The following is a 21,346-nucleotide window of genomic DNA, read 5'->3' on the forward strand; positions in this document are numbered from 1 at the left end:
TGAAGATGATGACGAAATATAATAAGCAGTAGTATCTTTATGCTATTACACGTAGCACTATCACTATTATCAAGTAACATTTTCGGTCTTGTAATATGGGTCTTTTAATTTCGCGCCTCAGGCACGTATTCCTACAGTGCGATATGCAATTGTTTTATCGCTTCTGTTGTTTCTCAACGGTATCTCACCAGCGAAACGGGCATGGTAAGAGTCTCGTTCGAGCTTTAAAGATCCACGTTACGGAAAAAGGTGCTATTTGCATAAGAGCGATAGTGATAGAGATACACTAGTGTGACATTGCTTATTAATCGACCAATGGACCAAATGGAGCGAAGATACGTGCAATCTTTTGATAAGGTATGGGAAGAAATTTTTTTTGCATCTATTTATAATAAAACCACCTATCTTCTGTGTGGTTATCAACCCTCCATTGTTAAAAAATTTGTCCTTGAGAGACATTTTAAAATTAAACATCTTAATGAGTACTCAAAATATGTGGATCAGGAGAAATCTAATCTAATCGAAGGTTTAAAATTAGTTTATCAAGAAGGTTGTAGTTCGAATTCTCATATCGATAATGCTACACCTTTGGTAAAAGCTCTTACAGCATTGTACGCTATTTCAAATCTTCTTGCGAAAAATTCCAAGCCGTTTTGCGATGGAAAATTTATAAAAGAATGCATCATCACAGCAGTGGAGTCGTTTGGAAATTCTTTGACTCTTGAAGAAGCTGCTAGCATTCCATTAAGTGATAAAACTGTTAAATCGCGAATAGATGATATTGCTTCTTCCCTACAAAACAAATTAAAATCTTTATTAGGATCTTGTTCTTTTTTTTTCATTATGTCTTGATGAAAGCACCGATAATCGGCATGTGAATCAATTGAGTATTTTTGCTCGAATCGTGCAAACCGATTTTTCATATGTCGAGGAGCTTTTAGATTTTGTTCCACTACATGGCACAACGAAAGGTATTGATATCTTCGAAGCTGTTAACCAAACACTTCAAAAATTTGAGTGATTTTTTAAAATGTTCCGCTATCGTAACTGATGGCGCAAAGGCAATGTTAGGTTCAAAAAACGGGTTCTTCGGTCAAATTAAACAGCGAGATTTAAAGTTACCAGTCATTCATTGTATTATTCATCAAGAAGCGTTATGTGGGAAAGTTGTGAAACTGTGTACCTCTATGCAAACTGTCACAAAAATTATTAATACTATTAAAGGCGGTCTAAAATTCCTTTCTCATCGAAAGTTTCAACTCTTTCTGGAGGAGCATAACGCAATTTACACAGATGTGCCTCTGTATTGTGAAGTTCGGTGGCTCAGTGCAGGAAAGTGTTTAGAAAAGTTCTTTGCAATAAGAAAAGAGATCTTCCTTTTCTTGCAAGACGAATTACCTGCAAAATTTGAGGAATTTAAATTTTTCTTCACAGATGTAGACTCACTTTGCGAGCTTGCTTTAATAATTGACGTGACAAATCATTTAAATATTTTTAATTTAAAGCTGCAAAAGACCAATCAAATCATTTCGCAATTAGTTTGTCATGTCGATTCTTTTCACAAAAAGTTAGTATTATTTAAAAATCAATTAGAAAATAATATTTTTTATTTTTTTCCTTCTTGCCAGATTCTCTTTGAAGAACACGGATCAAATTGTAATTTTGAAAAACATTTCGCTATAATTAATTCTTTAATAAATCAATTTGATACGCGTTTCCGTGATTTTGAAACGCTAAGAAAAGATTTAATACTTTTCGAGAACCCACGCATTGTCCAAATTCAAGAGCAAAGCTTAGATTTTCAGGAAGAACTTTGCGATTTGCAAAGTGATCTTTTTTTAAAGGCACGTCCAGAAAATGGGGTCGAATTTTTCAAAATTTTAGATGTATCACGTTATCCACGTCTTCGAAATTTCTCCATGTTCGGATCCACATATTTATGCGAATGCTCTTTTTCTAGAATGAAATTAACAAAAACGGAAAAGCGTTCTTCCTTGAGCGATACATCATTGTCCTCGCTGATGCTAATTAATTCTTCTAAACTCTCTGTGGATGTATCCTCCCTAGTAGCTTCATGTAAGCAACCTAGAAGGTCAATTAAAATTTTTAAATTGTTTCTTCCGCTTCATCTTTCAACTTTATATGGTTTTATATCTTGCTTTCCTGCCAAGCCACATATTATCATTTTCACCTCTTAGTGGAATAGGCCTACTGGGGAAACCACTTTAAAAAAACGCATCAACAATAGTACCTCACGGGTGATGCGGAAAGCTATTATCAAAATTAATTATATTAAGTATAAAAAAATAAATATCAAAATTAAGTATATTATATATTATTATAATAAATATATATATTTATAATTATATATATGTAATTAAAATAATACATTAATGATAGAAAATTGAGCATTTAATTATTTATAAAAATACACATTATTTATATTTCAATGACAATTTGACGGAAGGTACGACATAGCATACTTTTTATATAGAGACGCTCCTGAGAAACAGCGTCAAGCACGCGGCCGGCTCGCCGCGGCAGCCCAGCCGCTCAGCCCCGAGGGGGCAGGAGAGGATAGTAGGCGTCGCCTCTGAAATCGGGCCGAAATGTGCAACTAATTCCGAGCACTGCATTATGCGGTCCAGTATAATATGATTGCATTTGTGCAGAATGTTGATGTTCTGTGGTTATATTAGGAACAAAAAATCGTTCTTGTTGCATAATTTGCTTCATTTCAAGGTCAGTAATGATGGAGAATATTTGCGATTTAGCTATATTTTGATAATAAGGAGAAAAATTCTTTACCGTTGATGCAATACTTGAAAAGAACGTGTCTATTGCATTAGGTTGTTGAGTCGGTGGAATTATTTGCGCTCCAGCAGTTTTCTTGTCTAGCAAATACTTCATCACCACTGCTGATGCCGTTTCTGGTTGTGTTTGATATCTATTTCCCTTCCTAGCGTTAGTGATAATTTTTCTATTGATTTTTTTGTTTCTTTTGTTTTTCCTCCCCAGCGTATGATTTCTCATCCATATCATCGTCGTTATCAATGTTTTGATCATCTTCTCTATCGTCGTTGCGATCATCTCTTATATTATTATTTGGTAAAAGTTTACCTTTACACACCACCTTCCAACTGACCTTCGATTGACCTTGACCTTGACCGTGACTCCTAAGGATGTCAAGGCCATTGACCTTTTCCGTCGGTTATTGTTCATTAAAAAGTTATTAACAAAAGAACAGAGTTGGGTTGGGGTAGGTTATATGTTTTGGAAGTGGAGTCCCCCTGCGGGAGGGCGGAACACACTATATCCACGCATGTACTTTGCACATTGTTATCTTTATGTTGTGAAAAAAATTTTACTCTTTATTCGATATTAGTAGTTTCAAAATTGGTTAACGGATATAGAATAGCCATTATTTTGAAAAATTGTGGTATTCGTTCATTGAAGCTATACTGCTTCTTGAACACAAATTCAGCTAAATAATGCATATAATGGTTTTGCGATGTTCCAAAACGAGGTAAAGCAGCACGCATATCACGCCACAATTTTTCAATATTTTGAGTGTGTACACCTGTTGTAGGATCTACAAAATTCTGTGAATGATTCACTGTCCGATGTATATAATTAAATTCAGTTAAACTGGTATATCCCTTCCAAGAATCACTGTGAATTATTGTGCCAGGTGCAATATGTTGTCGAATAATTGTAGTTAATGTTGCTGCAGAACGATCTTCTATAGGTATAACAAATATGCGGCTACTGTTTTTTTCAATCGCACCAAAAATCCACTGGCCACGAATGACTCGTCCACGATTGTATTTTCGTCGACCAATTTTAGCTTCATCGACTTCTACTATGATCTCAGGACCGCCAAGTAGTTTTCTATTATTTTCTACCAATTGAGCTAATAACTATACACAATGACTGATATAAAATGTACTGATAAAATTTTGTAAAATAACATTCAAATTTTTACATACCTCTCGACAAAAGTTAGTCCAATCAACTACAGATTTAGACGACATTTCCAGTTGTTGCATTAAAAATTGATGCCTTGGAGGTTGCATCATCAGAAAATATGCAATAAAGCGGCATGTCTTTAGAAGTCCTAATCGGGATCTTGAAAACCATGTCCCATTAAAAGGACTAATAGAAAAGTTGCATATTTTCCTCATTCTCTTGCGTTTTCTAATTGATTTATAGTAATGGTTTGTACATTGTAAAATAAGTGACTCTGAACTGTAACGTAAATGAACTACTTACTGACATCGTGGACATACGATTTCGCGATGTAACACTAGTTGATTACACAAATAATCAATAAGGTTGTTATAATCATACGTAAGCTTTAGGAAATCGTGCAGTAACGTGTTTCTCTCTGCTAAATCACTCTGTTTCACTCTGCCAGAAATCAGAACTACGAATGCTTGAATCTGATAACACGTTTCCTCTTCAATGCTATTTAGGTAATAATCCTATACAAACATATTGAAGCATGTAAATATTATTTCCGTATTTCAGGCAAGTAAATCTTAGTTAGCGTCGATAAGGTGAGCAGTAAGAGAATGAAGTATGAGAATTTGTAAATTAGTAACAAAACAAGTTTGAATAATTATGTACATAAGGAGACATAAGTTTCGAAAATATAATAGTTATTTTGAATATGAACGAACAAAGTTTATTTAAAGCAGTAAATCATTAATATATTATATAGTTTGTTTATTAATACAAAGTATTCTTTATTTTAACCAAAAGCACAAAACAGGTAAATACAAATTATTTTCTGCTTTAATCGAAATTAAAGACTTTTTCGAAACTACTTTAATCGAAAGTAAAAAAATAAGTTTAATTTTAAGATTTTTTAATTGGATTAAAATTTAGATCTAGCATCTCTTTAAAATAAACATTGTAACTATATACACGGCTGCGTCTAAGTCGTCCAAATTCCTACAAAGTATAAAGAACAATAATATTTATTTGACATAGTTATCAATTAACATTAAAAGAATTACCTCATGATTTAAATAACGAAATCTGTCTTTAACATTGCGCTTCCTCTCATTTGTATATGCATTTTTTAAGGTAAAAGCCGAAATGTCATGCAAAAATTCCTCGGAAATTGCATTTATATATGCAAAATTTACAATAATCATTCGATTATGATCCTTAAAATTTTTATTCTAAAACATTTGTCGTATGAATTTAGGCCATGTATTCGAATTACCAACAACATCTTGGAGTCAAGGATTATTATTTATTTGTTCAACTGAATATACCATTATTTATATAATGTTCTTTATGTACTTGGCGTCGCGACGCTACCGCGTCGCTTGATTATTGGAAAATTAATCGAACACTTAATGCACTGACTATACGACACACTGGTTACGTTTGATTTCTGACAATATAAGAATATGACCGTGAACATTTCTATATAAACATTGCCATAAATACAGGCGAAGCCCGTCCTCCTGCAAATCTATCTCAAAGGTACACAAGTCTAATTCAACCCGTGTCCAAGAAGTAATAGAATCAGTATTAAATTTATATTGTTAATAACTTTTTACTGAACAATGAGCGACGAAAATGGTCAATGGCCTTGACATCCTTAGGGGTCAAGGTCAACGTCAAGGTCAATCGAAGGTCAGTTGGAGGGTGGTGTGTAAAAGTAAACTTTTACCCATTATTTTTATCATTATATTCGTCTTTATTCGATTCATATTCATCATCACTGACATCTTTCAAATTACTGTATGCTTGACTATATGTGTCCCTTTCTTGCATAAATGATAGTAGTGTTGCGTACTGAATGTACTGAGACGTTTGCGACCTTTAATGGCGGTCGAAAGTCTTCCCCGCTTGTCTCCGGTAATTTGCTTCTTCGACTGCGGGTTGAAAATACGGATTCTCGCGGCAGAATAATTAACTCTACGCACAGGCTTACAATCCAGAGTATATTTAAACTCGAGAAACTTCACACTCGCTTTACAATTCGCAAACGCGTAATACAATTAGACTCGTTGGACTCGATAGATTGGAGGCTTTCCGCGAAGTCATCGGAACGAACGCGCGCTGCCGCGAAGGACCGGTAGAGTGGGTAAAAGGAGAGTGTCGCCAATATACATGCCTAATGCTGATTGACTCCGCCATTTACAATTTCCGGTTAGCCGTCAATAGGTATTAGGTGAACGTAGTTGTGTAAGTGTACATTTAAAGTAGTAGTGACGTTTTAATATCGTTTTACTTTGTCTGACAATGGCGACTTCCGGTTAATTGGCGACACTCTCCTTTTACCCACTCTAGGACCGGAATACCCGCAGCCATTGGTTACCGAACTGCGCGGACCCGAATAGGGCCAAACGTCATCGATCGCATATTGAAGACGGATCACAACGATCGCAGTGACGACGCTTTATGATCGCGAATGGGCGCAAATAAATGTATTTCAAATAAATGGATAAACTATCATACAACGCCGCCCGCCTTGAAGGAAGTAACAAAACAAATGAAAAACTTATAATATTTTCCGTGTTGAAACTAGTTATAATGATTGCTCGCATATATTAAATAAAATATTAAAAATGAATAATAACTTGTTGCGCTAACTTGACGATTAACAAAATAATTCAAACTTAAATAATAACATCGCACGCTTAACAAATACGATACAATATGTCAAGTATTAATTGGTAATATCGAGAGTTTCGCAAGAGGCCTTGTATACAACCCTTTTGAGTTTTTACTACTGCTGATCGAACCACGCCGTTGCTTCCGGCGTGTAATTCCTGAACGCGTCCCATTAGCCATTACAATGGTGGTAACCCTTGCTGTTTAATTAACACGAGTTGATTAAGAACTAATTGTCTACCTTTATTTGTTTTCCATTTTGATTTTTCTTACAATGAGTTCAGATACTCAGAACTCCATCTACGCCAAAAATGTTGCCTAATTTGCTCTACTCTATACCAACGAGTAAGCCGATTCTCATTGATATCGTGTAAATCGCAACATGGAAAGTCATTCATTGCTGTGCCAAGTAAAAAGTGACCCGGACTAATGTAAGATAAATCGTTCGGATCCTCGCTTAAAGCCATAAAAGGCCGCGAGTTTAAAATCGCCTCTATTTCGCATAACGTGGTTGACATTTCTTTGAACGTGAAATTAGCTTTACCAACAATACGCGTTAAGTAGTGCTTTACCGATTTTACGGCCGCTTCCCAAAGCCCACCAAAATGGGGCGCGTTTGGTGGAATAAACGTCCACGAGGTTTCTTGATTGCGAAGGAATTCTTTTATATCCTTTATCATTTTTTGATTATTTAAAAATTGAAAAACCTCCTCGATATGGCGCTTTGTTCCGACACACGTGGTGCCATTATCTGAATATATATGAGCTGGTTTGCCCTTACGAGAAATAAATCGCTTCAATACCGCGACAAAAGCTTCCGAAGTGAGATCGCTACCTATCTCGATGTGAACCGCTTTAGTTACGAAGCACACAAAAATTGAAATATAAGCTTTGAAACTTCGTGCATTGCATCGTTTAGTTTCGTTCAATAACAATGGGCCAGCGTAGTCGACGCCACATTGCGAGACTGGTTTTGAAATTGTGGTTCGGCTAGCCAATAATGAACCCATTATAGTCTCGGATTGCGTAGGCTTGGCCTGGAAACAAACTATGCATTTCAATAATATTTTGCGCGTAGTAGATCTCAATGATAGAGGCAAAAATCTTTGTCTGACCGCTGCCATTGTAGCCTGAGTGTCAGCATACAAATTTCGACCGTGCTCGTACTCTATAATACGTTTAACTAAATCGTTGCTTCGTGATAATAATATCGGGTGACGTGCGTTGTATGGCACATTTGAATTTTTTAATCTACCGCCTACCCTAATTAGACTTCGTTCGTCCATAAATGGAGACAATGAAAGTAACCACCTAGCTGGATTAATAGACTTACCCCCAGATAATGCCTTGTATTCGTCAACAAACGTGCATTTTTGCACCACCCTACAATTCATTTCTAACGCGCGAGTCACTTCATTGTGAGAAATAAACCTTGTCAGTGAATCAGGTCGGTTTACTTTCAAAAATTGCAAACAATATGCTACCACTCGACATATTGTGTTGAGACTAGAAATCCTTGATAGTAATTCAATTATCAAGCAATGATCAAAAGTAGCTACTGCAGTAACAACTCGCTTTTGTTCTGGAATATCATTTTCTAGCTTAACAAAATCACCGTCTGACCAACGGTCTTCTGCGAATTGCAAAAACTCTGGACCCTGCCACCACCGGCTTGTACAAGCAACGGCATAAATGCCTTCCATATATCCGTGTGACGCACACAATGACCGACTCCCGCCTATCGGTAAGGTGGAGGGTCGGTTATGAGTAACTGGTCGGTAACGGCAGATGGCACGACCGCGATGTGGACGGAGGCGGCGCACACAGGCGAATTCTTACAAATTCAAAACCTAAAATATAAAATTAAGGTGTTTTCGAAATCTAGTTTAATAAATAATGTATTGACTATCAAAGAATCATTTGCAGTTATGAAAAAAAATTAACCATTGTTTTTAAAAAATGCCATTTTTAATCTGAGGAGGCAAATCTCTAGTTCTTCCTTATCGTTATCTATTCATTTCATTCTGATAAATTATTGCTTACCTCGCATTATCTTCTACATTTTCGAAATCTTTATTTAAAAAAGCTGTTATAATTTCATTTGATGATTTAATGATGATATTATAACCCTTTTTTATGTTTCTAAACTCTTTTTTTATAGTACCAGCTGAAAAAAATAGCGAATAAAAAGTTTTAATAGATTCAGATACATTGCACTCCGTTTATTATTGCATTCTTGAAGTACTAACTGTTCTGCTTCCTCATCTTATCTTTCCACATTTGGATACTCGAAGACGTCCGCTTTTTAACTTCGTTTGATAGGAAATTTTTGGTTTTCGGAGTAGAACCATTTGATGATGCTGCTGCGTGGTATTGTGAGACATATGGTGCGAGACAATTTTTCTGCTCTCCGAATTAGATCTATCTAATTAGAAAATCTGTCGAATGATGCATCACACAGTGCTTTCACAAAAAGCAACACAAAACATCACAGGAATGAGCTTTCTACCCACAAACATTTGCTTCACTGAAATTCTAAAAAAAAAAATGAAATTCACCTACAATATTCCTTTATTTCCTGAAACAAAGGAAGCGCAAATCAACCAGTTTGCTCACTGAAGCCCAATCCAACAATAAAATACCAATTTTTGCTGGTCAGCAGAATAAAGGTGCTAAGAAGCAAACGTTTGCTGACATGTAAAAGCTGTACGATGTGTCATGTAGGGAAAACAAATCTTGTGTAGGACCAAGACGCATAGACATCTAGGCAGGTATACATACACAGTTGTTAACTTTGATTCACATAAACAAACCAACAGGCGTGTGCCACCTTCACAGGGGGTGGCGGGTCCGTCGAGACGCGGTCACCAGTTTCGGGGACATTGCGTAACGGCGGAGGCAAAAGATAATGGTCAGGATGATACTTCACCGTCCTTGAGAGCGGATCGTGAAGAAAAAGTTTTGCTTTTTCTCGTTTTAGATATATATTGGTTACATTACTTTTAATTAAGATTTAAGTTTATTTATTTAAGATTAAATTAAACTTATGTCCACGGATGCTGGTTTGCGATTGTAATTTTAAATTTGATCACACGACTTCATTTGTAAGTTATACGCTTTCTTTATTTAATTATTATATATGTAATTTACTAATTTTTACTGTAATTTAGATGTAACATTGTCACCTGAGGAGGACCACATCCCGTATGGTCGAAACGTCGTTCTAATAAAGAGAATTTATAGCCAGTTGTGTCGAATATTAATCGTACTCGTTTACTGAAATTATCTACTGGCGGTATTAAGAAAGAATATTAGTTAAATTAAATTTATTTCAGATTTACTTAAGATAATTTTAATTAAGAGAGAAGATTTCTTGTACACAAACTTGATTAATATACAATATAAATTCGTTCATATAAAATATAAAATATATAAAAATAATAATGGTTAAAACATAAAATAGTATATAAAATATAAAATAATAAATTTATCTTTTCTGTGAAAGGATTTGAATTCTCCTAATAACGAAGTTTGAGACTCTTCCATGATTACTTCGGGAATATTTTTTGTATACAACATTCCAATCACATTCTTTATTCGATTCTAAAACTTGATGTATCATGTTTTGCTTGGCAAAATGTATCAGTCTTTCTTCCCATCTGAAACCGATGAATCCTGAATTAATACAATCTGCAAAATGTGAAATTAATTCTTTCCACATTGTATATGTCATAGATTTAATAAATTAATAAAAGCTTTTAATAATTATAAGTTCTCTTATGATAAAATACATTTCATAATTTCACACGAAATTATTAGTCATTAAAGCACTTTTTTTGATAAAACAATTTCCATGTTATACTCTTTTATGGTATATTTAGTTGGAAATGCGAAACAATGTTTGTCATTTGAAAGTAATGTAACCAATATTATCCAAAACGAGAAAAAGCAAGAATTATTATTTTCTTACTCTGTAATTCTAATTGTTTTTCTCCACCTTTGACACCACGTTCGTTCCGTATCAAAGTCATTTAAATATAAAACATTTAGAGATAGTTCTGCAGCAGCTATGGCCAACATGAAGTTCGAGATGTTACATAAATGTTCATCTAGCATAGCTACGTTGAGCTACAAAAGAAAGAATTACTTACTCCTCTGCATACATAACACACAGCATCATATTAAAAATTAAATTATAACATATACGATTTATAAGCGCATGCTATTTATGTCTACATCCACGTACCAAATAACTACCGCAAAAGTAGATGAGCATATAGTATCCTGTGAATTTATCGTCTGATTTTCGTCATCTTGATTTAAATACCATATGTAATAAGAAAGCAACGAGAACGGATCGGCAAAAATTATGTTGAAGTTAACATTCAAGAGAATCTTTCTTTCATATATTAACAATTGTTTTTCCTGTACAGTGTACATATCCATTGCCAGCTATAGTATCGTTGTTGCCTAGGACAGACAGAAAATCTATTAGGAAAAATTTGTTTATCTCATTAAACATTACAATCTAGATTGAATATTATATCCAATTATTGTTAAAAGAATATTGTTATTAATCGTTTCTTGAAACAAAAACTTGCATTACCGATGGCACATTGTTAATAGTTGCTTCTTTCTTCAGACTTATCCAGAGACACGCTAGCGCAATTAACTGTATATTACCTGTCTCCACCGAAATTCTATGTATAATGACGTCAAACAGCCTTATAGTCTGGTGAATGATGTGTGATGAGTAATTACAGTGTACCTAAAAAAGTAATAACTTATTTTTAGTAATATAATTAATAAAATCCTACTTTTTGTTCATCAATATCCATCGATATGGATTAATCTCATTTATAATTTCTATTCTACTTACACCAATACGAATCAAATACTGCACGATGACTTTCCTCCGTTCTGCATTTACATTTTCGCGCAGAAAATGAGAAGATAACTTCGGAGCCAGTTCATCCTTTTTACGTTCCACGTCCAGCATGTCTTCAAAATAACAACCATATGGTATTTGATAAATATCGTCTTCCACGTCTCGCTTCTTGAAATTACCCTCTTCTGTATATTTCTCATATGTATAGCGCACCTGGTAAGTGAAGCAAATATCTTTTATTCGTAGTTATAGCGATCATAGTTATTTAAAATAATCTAAGTAAACTAAATCGATCTATTTGTTCTTCGTTATTAGAAATACAAGATGTTTATGTATTTATATTATTGCCTACAAATCTAGTTTGAAAATATATGTAAATCATACATGACACTAACGTTGATATCAACGTTAATACCAACATTAATACCAAATAATGTTAATAAATGATATTATACTATTTCTAAACTTACGTCTATATTCTTTGTGGTTGATAATAACATCGCAGGACTATCCGAAGCTACTACAGTACTACTTTCAGCCATACCTTGCAATTGATTGTCTCGATTATCTTCAGAATCAAGGCATCTGTTAAAATCATGTTTACAGCAATTAAAAATGAGAAATATACCTAATCGTTAAATTATCCGATCTAATAATTTATTATGGAAGCAGATTATACCACTAATTAAATAATGATTAGTTAGTTACGCAATGACTGCATAATAGTTCTGATAAAAGACACTAGTTCTTCCTTATCGTTATCTATTCATTTCATTCTGATAAATTATTGCTTACCTCGCATTATCCTCTACATTTTCGAAATCTTTATTTAAAAGAGCTGTTGCAATTTCATTTGCTGATTTAATGATGATGTTATAACCCTTTTTTATGTTTCTAAAATCTTTTTTATAGTACCAGCTGAAAAAAATAGCGAATACAAAAGTTTTAATAGATTCAGATACATGTATATGTGTGTGTGTGTGTGTGTGTGTGTGTGTGTGTGTGTGTCAATTTATAATGTTAACAATTAAAGTTTGCTTAAATATTTACCTGTAAATTAATATTTCTAAGTATTACTAAGATATGTCATTAAACAACATTCGGTCGGAACGCTGTAAAGACACAGCTGGAAAGCATAAAAATCAAGAAAGTGTGCATTCACGCATGCAAAATGACAAAATTGCGGACAGCAAGAATGATGGTGAAAAAAGAAAAGGATTGTCGGAAAATCATGCAATTCGACAATGCAGGACGACAGTGGAGAAGCCAGTAGTAGGCTTTACTATCGGCATCCAAAAAGCTCCATTTAACGTGCATCAGGACGAAAATGTGCGGTCACGCTCGCGCGTGCGAGTAGATGTCCGCAAAAAAGAAGTTAAAATGAAGCGAGCTGGAACGGTTGATGGAGAATCAACATCTACATATGTGACGAAATTAATAACAGAAACGAGATCTATTAGTCCAGCTCTATTACGTATTCCTTTACGAAGGTGACAAATATTTTGCCAAAATTACAGAAAGCTTGCTCTATCTGAAAGCAAAAGTCGAATTTGAAAATTATTTAACTTTTCTCTTCAATCTCACCTTTAATTTTGCTTCGAAATAATTAGGAGACAATTCACATAAAATAAAACAACCTAATACCTAACCGATTCAAACAGATTAATGATGTACTTTTAGATTACATTGGAAATTGAGAATTTTCTTATCTTTCAATTGCTCTGTAACTTGAATATATTATTTATAAAACAGTTTATTATATTTCAGAGCACGTTCTTCGAGCAATTCACGACACGAAAATAAAGATACAACGTATAGCAAATTGACCAGCAAGTATTTTCAAAGGTAATTTGTCCTTAATTTGTTGAGATTTTATTTTTTTAAAATGATTACAACATGTTTGATCTTAATACAGATTCTATTATTATGGTATATCTGATTTCATCTGTGTGCGTGTGCGACGTTTATTAATATCATAATTTCTCTTTGTTATCATTAATAAACTGAGATGAGCAGTCTATAGCTTTGCATATTTTTTCGAAATTTACTTTTTGATATTGGATAATTCAGAAAATAAAATTTGAACAATGTTCATGGTTCTATGTTCATGTAATTCTTTCTCCTTGTTTTATAAATTTAGTCTTCGATAAAAATTTTAATCAACGAATTATTTTATCTAATAATATACAACTACCTTATGCAAGAATAATTATTAAGGAAGCAACAAAAGTTTCACTTTTGATCAAGATCAAATCCACCGGAGAACAAAGATTTCGAACACGATAACAACGATTTCACTAACTTGTATTATTTCTCTCGGAAGTCTCGAAGCAACTGCCATGTAAATTAACGGATTCTAATGGCTGCTGAGGTTTCGCTTGAGCATTCGTCCGACTGATGTAAATATTATTATGGACTTGAGAGTTCAAAACATGATATGCCGATTGTTCAAGATGGCCAGATTCCTACTTCTAGGGACTCTACTAGCAGAGCCTTTCGAGCGCCACCACATGCGAGACCGGCAACTCTGCGCGACTACGAATTTCCTCTATACCGAAATTTGAAATGCTTTCAGGATATATATAATTTAACGTAATTTATGTACGGTATTTAACGCAAATTGACATGATTTAAATATAATACACGATTATCTATAATTGCTTGTGAAAACAATTACTGCACGACATGTTATTTCTCTTATTTAGAATTTATCTTTATAAATTTCTATCAAGAATTCTGTTCAAATCAAGAAGGGTTGAAACTTTCAAGTCCATAATAATATTTACATCAGTCGGACGAATGCTCAAGCGAAACCTCAGCAGCCATTAGAATCCGTTAATTTACATGGCAGTTGCTTCGAGACTTCCGAGAGAAATAATACAAGTTAGTGAAATCGTTGTTATCGTGTTCGAAATCTTTGTTCTCCGGTGGATTTGATCTTGATCAAAAGTGAAACTTTTGTTGCTTCCTTAATAATTATTCTTGCATAAGGTAGTTGTATATTATTAGATAAAATAATTCGTTGATTAAAATTTTTATCGAAGACTAAATTTATAAAACAAGGAGAAAGAATTACATGAACATAGAACCATGAACATTGTTCAAATTTTATTTTCTGAATTATCCAATATCAAAAAGTAAATTTCGAAAAAATATGCAAAGCTATAGACTGCTCATCTCAGTTTATTAATGATAACAAAGAGAAATTATGATATTAATAAACGTCGCACACGCACACAGATGAAATCAGATATACCATAATAATAGAATCTGTATTAAGATCAAACATGTTGTAATCATTTTAAAAAAATAAAATCTCAACAAATTAAGGACAAATTACCTTTGAAAATACTTGCTGGTCAATTTGCTATACGTTGTATCTTTATTTTCGTGTCGTGAATTGCTCGAAGAACGTGCTCTGAAATATAATAAACTGTTTTATAAATAATATATTCAAGTTACAGAGCAATTGAAAGATAAGAAAATTCTCAATTTCCAATGTAATCTAAAAGTACATCATTAATCTGTTTGAATCGGTTAGGTATTAGGTTGTTTTATTTTATGTGAATTGTCTCCTAATTATTTCGAAGCAAAATTAAAGGTGAGATTGAAGAGAAAAGTTAAATAATTTTCAAATTCGACTTTTGCTTTCAGATAGAGCAAGCTTTCTGTAATTTTGGCAAAATATTTGTCACCTTCGTAAAGGAATACGTAATAGAGCTGGACTAATAGATCTCGTTTCTGTTATTAATTTCGTCACATATGTAGATGTTGATTCTCCATCAACCGTTCCAGCTCGCTTCATTTTAACTTCTTTTTTGCGGACATCTACTCGCACGCGCGAGCGTGACCGCACATTTTCGTCCTGATGCACGTTAAATGGAGCTTTTTGGATGCCGATAGTAAAGCCTACTACTGGCTTCTCCACTGTCGTCCTGCATTGTCGAATTGCATGATTTTCCGACAATCCTTTTCTTTTTTCACCATCATTCTTGCTGTCCGCAATTTTGTCATTTTGCATGCGTGAATGCACACTTTCTTGATTTTTATGCTTTCCAGCTGTGTCTTTACAGCGTTCCGACCGAATGTTGTTTAATGACATATCTTAGTAATACTTAGAAATATTAATTTACAGGTAAATATTTAAGCAAACTTTAATTGTTAACATTATAAATTCACACACACACACACACACACACACACACACACACACACACACACATATACATGTATCTGAATCTATTAAAACTTTTGTATTCGCTATTTTTTTCAGCTGGTACTATAAAAAAGATTTTAGAAACATAAAAAAGGGTTATAACATCATCATTAAATCAGCAAATGAAATTGCAACAGCTCTTTTAAATAAAGATTTCGAAAATGTAGAGGATAATGCGAGGTAAGCAATAATTTATCAGAATGAAATGAATAGATAACGATAAGGAAGAACTAGTGTCTTTTATCAGAACTATTATGCAGTCATTGCGTAACTAACTAATCATTATTTAATTAGTGGTATAATCTGCTTCCATAATAAATTATTAGATCGGATAATTTAACGATTAGGTATATTTCTCATTTTTAATTGCTGTAAACATGATTTTAACAGATGCCTTGATTCTGAAGATAATCGAGACAATCAATTGCAAGGTATGGCTGAAAGTAGTACTGTAGTAGCTTCGGATAGTCCTGCGATGTTATTATCAACCACAAAGAATATAGACGTAAGTTTAGAAATAGTATAATATCATTTATTAACATTATTTGGTATTAATGTTGGTATTAACGTTGATATCAACGTTAGTGTCATGTATGATTTACATATATTTTCAAACTAGATTTGTAGGCAATAATATAAATACATAAACATCTTGTATTTCTAATAACGAAGAACAAATAGATCGATTTAGTTTACTTAGATTATTTTAAATAACTATGATCGCTATAACTACGAATAAAAGATATTTGCTTCACTTACCAGGTGCGCTATACATATGAGAAATATACAGAAGAGGGTAATTTCAAGAAGCGAGACGTGGAAGACGATATTTATCAAATACCATATGGTTGTTATTTTGAAGACATGCTGGACGTGGAACGTAAAAAGGATGAACTGGCTCCGAAGTTATCTTCTCATTTTCTGCGCGAAAATGTAAATGCAGAACGGAGGAAAGTCATCGTGCAGTATTTGATTCGTATTGGTGTAAGTAGAATAGAAATTATAAATGAGATTAATCCATATCGATGGATATTGATGAACAAAAAGTAGGATTTTATTAATTATATTACTAAAAATAAGTTATTACTTTTTTAGGTACACTGTAATTACTCATCACACATCATTCACCAGACTATAAGGCTGTTTGACGTCATTATACATAGAATTTCGGTGGAGACAGGTAATATACAGTTAATTGCGCTAGCGTGTCTCTGGATAAGTCTGAAGAAAGAAGCAACTATTAACAATGTGCCATCGGTAATGCAAGTTTTTGTTTCAAGAAACGATTAATAACAATATTCTTTTAACAATAATTGGATATAATATTCAATCTAGATTGTAATGTTTAATGAGATAAACAAATTTTTCCTAATAGATTTTCTGTCTGTCCTAGGCAACAACGATACTATAGCTGGCAATGGATATGTACACTGTACAGGAAAAACAATTGTTAATATATGAAAGAAAGATTCTCTTGAATGTTAACTTCAACATAATTTTTGCCGATCCGTTCTCGTTGCTTTCTTATTACATATGGTATTTAAATCAAGATGACGAAAATCAGACGATAAATTCACAGGATACTATATGCTCATCTACTTTTGCGGTAGTTATTTGGTACGTGGATGTAGACATAAATAGCATGCGCTTATAAATCGTATATGTTATAATTTAATTTTTAATATGATGCTGTGTGTTATGTATGCAGAGGAGTAAGTAATTCTTTCTTTTGTAGCTCAACGTAGCTATGCTAGATGAACATTTATGTAACATCTCGAACTTCATGTTGGCCATAGCTGCTGCAGAACTATCTCTAAATGTTTTATATTTAAATGACTTTGATACGGAACGAACGTGGTGTCAAAGGTGGAGAAAAACAATTAGAATTACAGAGTAAGAAAATAATAATTCTTGCTTTTTCTCGTTTTGGATAATATTGGTTACATTACTTTCAAATGACAAACATTGTTTCGCATTTCCAACTAAATATACCATAAAAGAGTATAACATGGAAATTGTTTTATCAAAAAAAGTGCTTTAATGACTAATAATTTCGTGTGAAATTATGAAATGTATTTTATCATAAGAGAACTTATAATTATTAAAAGCTTTTATTAATTTATTAAATCTATGACATATACAATGTGGAAAGAATTAATTTCACATTTTGCAGATTGTATTAATTCAGGATTCATCGGTTTCAGATGGGAAGAAAGACTGATACATTTTGCCAAGCAAAACATGATACATCAAGTTTTAGAATCGAATAAAGAATGTGATTGGAATGTTGTATACAAAAAATATTCCCGAAGTAATCATGGAAGAGTCTCAAACTTCGTTATTAGGAGAATTCAAATCCTTTCACAGAAAAGATAAATTTATTATTTTATATTTTATATACTATTTTATGTTTTAACCATTATTATTTTTATATATTTTATATTTTATATGAACGAATTTATATTGTATATTAATCAAGTTTGTGTACAAGAAATCTTCTCTCTTAATTAAAATTATCTTAAGTAAATCTGAAATAAATTTAATTTAACTAATATTCTTTCTTAATACCGCCAGTAGATAATTTCAGTAAACGAGTACGATTAATATTCGACACAACTGGCTATAAATTCTCTTTATTAGAACGACGTTTCGACCATACGGGATGTGGTCCTCCTCAGGTGACAATGTTACATCTAAATTACAGTAAAAATTAGTAAATTACATATATAATAATTAAATAAAGAAAGCGTATAACTTACAAATGAAGTCGTGTGATCAAATTTAAAATTACAATCGCAAACCAGCATCCGTGGACATAAGTTTAATTTAATCTTAAATAAATAAACTTAAATCTTAATTAAAAGTAATGTAACTAATATATATCTAAAACGAGAAAAAGCAAAACTTTTTCTTCACGATCCGCTCTCAAGGACGGTGAAGTATCATCCTGACCATTATCTTTTGCCTCCGCCGTTACGCAATGTCCCCGAAACTGGTGACCGCGTCTCGACGGACCCGCCACCCCCTGTGAAGGTGGCACACGCCTGTTGGTTTGTTTATGTGAATCAAAGTTAACAACTGTGTATGTATACCTGCCTAGATGTCTATGCGTCTTGGTCCTACACAAGATTTGTTTTCCCTACATGACACATCGTACAGCTTTTACATATCAGCAAACGTTTGCTTCTTAGCACCTTTATTCTGCTGACCAGCAAAAATTGGTATTTTATTGTTGGATTGGGCTTCAGTGAGCAAACTGGTTGATTTGCGCTTCCTTTGTTTCAGGAAATAAAGGAATATTGTAGGTGAATTTCATTTTTTTTTTTAGAATTTCAGTGAAGCAAATGTTTGTGGGTAGAAAGCTCATTCCTGTGATGTTTTGTGTTGCTTTTTGTGAAAGCACTGTGTGATGCATCATTCGACAGATTTTCTAATTAGATAGATCTAATTCGGAGAGCAGAAAAATTGTCTCGCACCATATGTCTCACAATACCACGCAGCAGCATCATCAAATGGTTCTACTCCGAAAACCAAAAATTTCCTATCAAACGAAGTTAAAAAGCGGACGTCTTCGAGTATCCAAATGTGGAAAGATAAGATGAGGAAGCAGAACAGTTAGTACTTCAAGAATGCAATAATAAACGGAGTGCAATGTATCTGAATCTATTAAAACTTTTTATTCGCTATTTTTTTCAGCTGGTACTATAAAAAAAGAGTTTAGAAACATAAAAAAGGGTTATAATATCATCATTAAATCATCAAATGAAATTATAACAGCTTTTTTAAATAAAGATTTCGAAAATGTAGAAGATAATGCGAGGTAAGCAATAATTTATCAGAATGAAATGAATAGATAACGATAAGGAAGAACTAGAGATTTGCCTCCTCAGATTAAAAATGGCATTTTTTAAAAACAATGGTTAATTTTTTTTCATAACTGCAAATGATTCTTTGATAGTCAATACATTATTTATTAAACTAGATTTCGAAAACACCTTAATTTTATATTTTAGGTTTTGAATTTGTAAGAATTCGCCTGTGTGCGCCGCCTCCGTCCACATCGCGGTCGTGCCATCTGCCGTTACCGACCAGTTACTCATAACCGACCCTCCACCTTACCGATAGGCGGGAGTCGGTCATTGTGTGCGTCACACGGATATATGGAAGGCATTTATGCCGTTGCTTGTACACACTGGCCGAGTTTACATCGTGTTTCGTTCGCCACCTGACCGGTACTCTGACCTAAAGTAAGCTTCCAAGTAAACGTTTACATCGTTTAGACCTATAATATTTTATAAGTGAAAAAGAAACCTCACCCAACCCAGATTAAGTCGCTTCCCAATTTTAGGTCAAATATAGGGTATAGGTAGCGGCCTAAAATGCACGGTGTAAATGAGGCCACTAATTCGCGCGGATCGAGCCCCCACGATAACAAATCTGCTGGATTATCACGGGTTGATACATGACGCCAACATAATACATCGGTTAAACGCTGTATCTCGCTTACTCTATTTGCTACGAAAACTGACCATTTTTTGGAAAGCGCCGATATCCAATTTAAAGTTATAGTCGAATCGGACCAAAGATATATGTGAAAATGAGATAGATCGAATGATGATTTCAACTTGTCTATCAAGCGAGCCAACAATAGTGCTGCAGATAATTCCAATCGCGAAATTGAAATGGCTTTGAGGGGTGCTACGCGAGATTTCGAGCATAATAATTCCTCGCGATAGGTGCCTGCGCCGATATGAGTACGCACGTAAATACAGGCCCCGTACGCGCGCTGGCTCGCGTCGCAAAACCCGTGAATTTGAACATCGTGTACATCTCTGCTAAATTTTACACATCGTGGCACTTTTAATTGATTTATCTCGTTAAGTTGTGATACAAATCTTGACACCTCGTGTAAATATCCTGTGACACTGACTCGTCCCAATCTACACCAGATTGCCGCAAATCTTAAATGATTAACTTAGCGATTAAAATGGTCGGACCCAAAAGACCGAGAGGATCAAATAATTTCGACACCTTTGATAAAATAACTCGTTTTGATACCGCGCCGTGAAATTCATCAACCTCATACGAAAAAAGAAAAATATCGGTACACGGATCCCATTGCATACCCAACACGTAAGTATCCGTTGTGTCTGTAATAGGAATTAAATCCTTGCTTCGATTATCCTGAAAATCTAGCAATTCTGTGCTATTTGAAGTCCATTTACTTAGCTCAAAACCTCCTAATTGTAATAACTGAATAGTTTGATCCCGGATTACCTTTGCGTCTTGCAAAGTATCGGCACCCGTGAGGTAATCATCCACGTAAAAATCGCGCTCCACATGACGTGAACCGACGGGGTATTTGGATGCGTGCTTATCAGCTAGATGTTTTATACATCTGGTAGCTGAAAATGAAGCCGACGCAGTACCGTGCGTCACAGTTAATAATTCATATGTTTGAATTTCTGATTCTGGGCTTGGACGCCACAAAATGCGTTGCAACGACGTTTTGAGACGGATTAATCAATATTTGTCTATACATTTTGATTATATCAGCTACGAAAACATACGCGAAAGTACGAAATCGCATCAAAATTGTCGCTAAA

General features: G+C 33.9%; 3 protein-coding genes and 2 long non-coding RNA genes across 10 annotated transcripts in view; 3 read left to right on the plus strand and 2 right to left on the minus strand.

Annotated features, from left to right (window-relative positions):
* The window catches only part of LOC105279114, a 164,577-nt gene that overhangs the window by 26,479 nt on the left and 116,752 nt on the right, over positions 1–21,346 (plus strand). The gene's annotated exons all lie outside the window — the stretch shown is intronic.
* LOC113562521 lies at positions 8,787–14,964 on the minus strand. The gene is made up of 3 exons (XR_003406947.1): positions 14,865–14,964; positions 8,886–9,057; positions 8,787–8,803 (listed from the first exon to the last, which is right to left on the minus strand). It is a non-coding gene; the product is annotated as an uncharacterized LOC113562521 (long non-coding RNA).
* Positions 9,966–13,905, minus strand: LOC105285036 (hypothetical protein). 2 transcript variants are annotated; one of them, XM_020033497.2, is made up of 8 exons: positions 13,719–13,905; positions 12,320–12,442; positions 11,995–12,109; positions 11,516–11,737; positions 11,243–11,404; positions 10,883–11,106; positions 10,607–10,764; positions 9,966–10,295 (listed from the first exon to the last, which is right to left on the minus strand). In XM_020033497.2, the coding sequence occupies exons 3-6, from the start codon at positions 12,064–12,066 to the stop codon at positions 11,089–11,091; spliced, it is 474 nt and encodes a 157-aa protein (XP_019889056.1). In that variant the 5' UTR covers positions 12,067–12,109; positions 12,320–12,442; positions 13,719–13,905; the 3' UTR covers positions 9,966–10,295; positions 10,607–10,764; positions 10,883–11,088. The 2 variants fall into 2 exon arrangements, with proteins under 2 accessions (XP_019889056.1, XP_019889055.1); XM_020033496.2 differs by lacking the exon at positions 13,719–13,905 and adding an exon at positions 12,575–12,666.
* On the plus strand, positions 13,270–19,453 carry LOC113562522. Its single transcript, XR_003406948.1, has 3 exons — positions 13,270–13,369; positions 19,183–19,354; positions 19,437–19,453. It is a non-coding gene; the product is annotated as an uncharacterized LOC113562522 (long non-coding RNA).
* Positions 15,568–18,274, plus strand: LOC113561392. The gene is made up of 8 exons (XM_026972200.1): positions 15,568–15,659; positions 15,798–15,920; positions 16,131–16,245; positions 16,503–16,724; positions 16,836–16,997; positions 17,134–17,357; positions 17,476–17,633; positions 17,945–18,274. The coding sequence occupies exons 3-6, from the start codon at positions 16,174–16,176 to the stop codon at positions 17,149–17,151; spliced, it is 474 nt and encodes a 157-aa protein (XP_026828001.1). The 5' UTR covers positions 15,568–15,659; positions 15,798–15,920; positions 16,131–16,173; the 3' UTR covers positions 17,152–17,357; positions 17,476–17,633; positions 17,945–18,274.

Source organism: Ooceraea biroi, chromosome 9 (genome assembly GCF_003672135.1).
Source record: "Ooceraea biroi isolate clonal line C1 chromosome 9, Obir_v5.4, whole genome shotgun sequence".
Taxonomy (NCBI): Eukaryota; Metazoa; Arthropoda; class Insecta; order Hymenoptera; family Formicidae; genus Ooceraea; species Ooceraea biroi.

Excerpts from the sequence above, each read along its gene's own strand:
- LOC113561392 (XM_026972200.1), top strand. The coding sequence starts at position 16,174 with ATGGCTGAAAGTAGTACTGTAGTAGCTTCGGATAGTCCTGCGATGTTA. Across the intron at positions 16,246-16,502 it reads CAACCACAAAGAATATAGAC|GTGCGCTATACATATGAGAA; the intron begins GTAAGTTTAGAA and ends TTCACTTACCAG. Across the intron at positions 16,725-16,835 it reads AGTATTTGATTCGTATTGGT|GTACACTGTAATTACTCATC; the intron begins GTAAGTAGAATA and ends TTACTTTTTTAG.
- LOC105285036 (XM_020033497.2), bottom strand. The coding sequence starts at position 12,066 with ATGGCTGAAAGTAGTACTGTAGTAGCTTCGGATAGTCCTGCGATGTTA. Across the intron at positions 11,738-11,994 it reads CAACCACAAAGAATATAGAC|GTGCGCTATACATATGAGAA; the intron begins GTAAGTTTAGAA and ends TTCACTTACCAG. Across the intron at positions 11,405-11,515 it reads AGTATTTGATTCGTATTGGT|GTACACTGTAATTACTCATC; the intron begins GTAAGTAGAATA and ends TTACTTTTTTAG.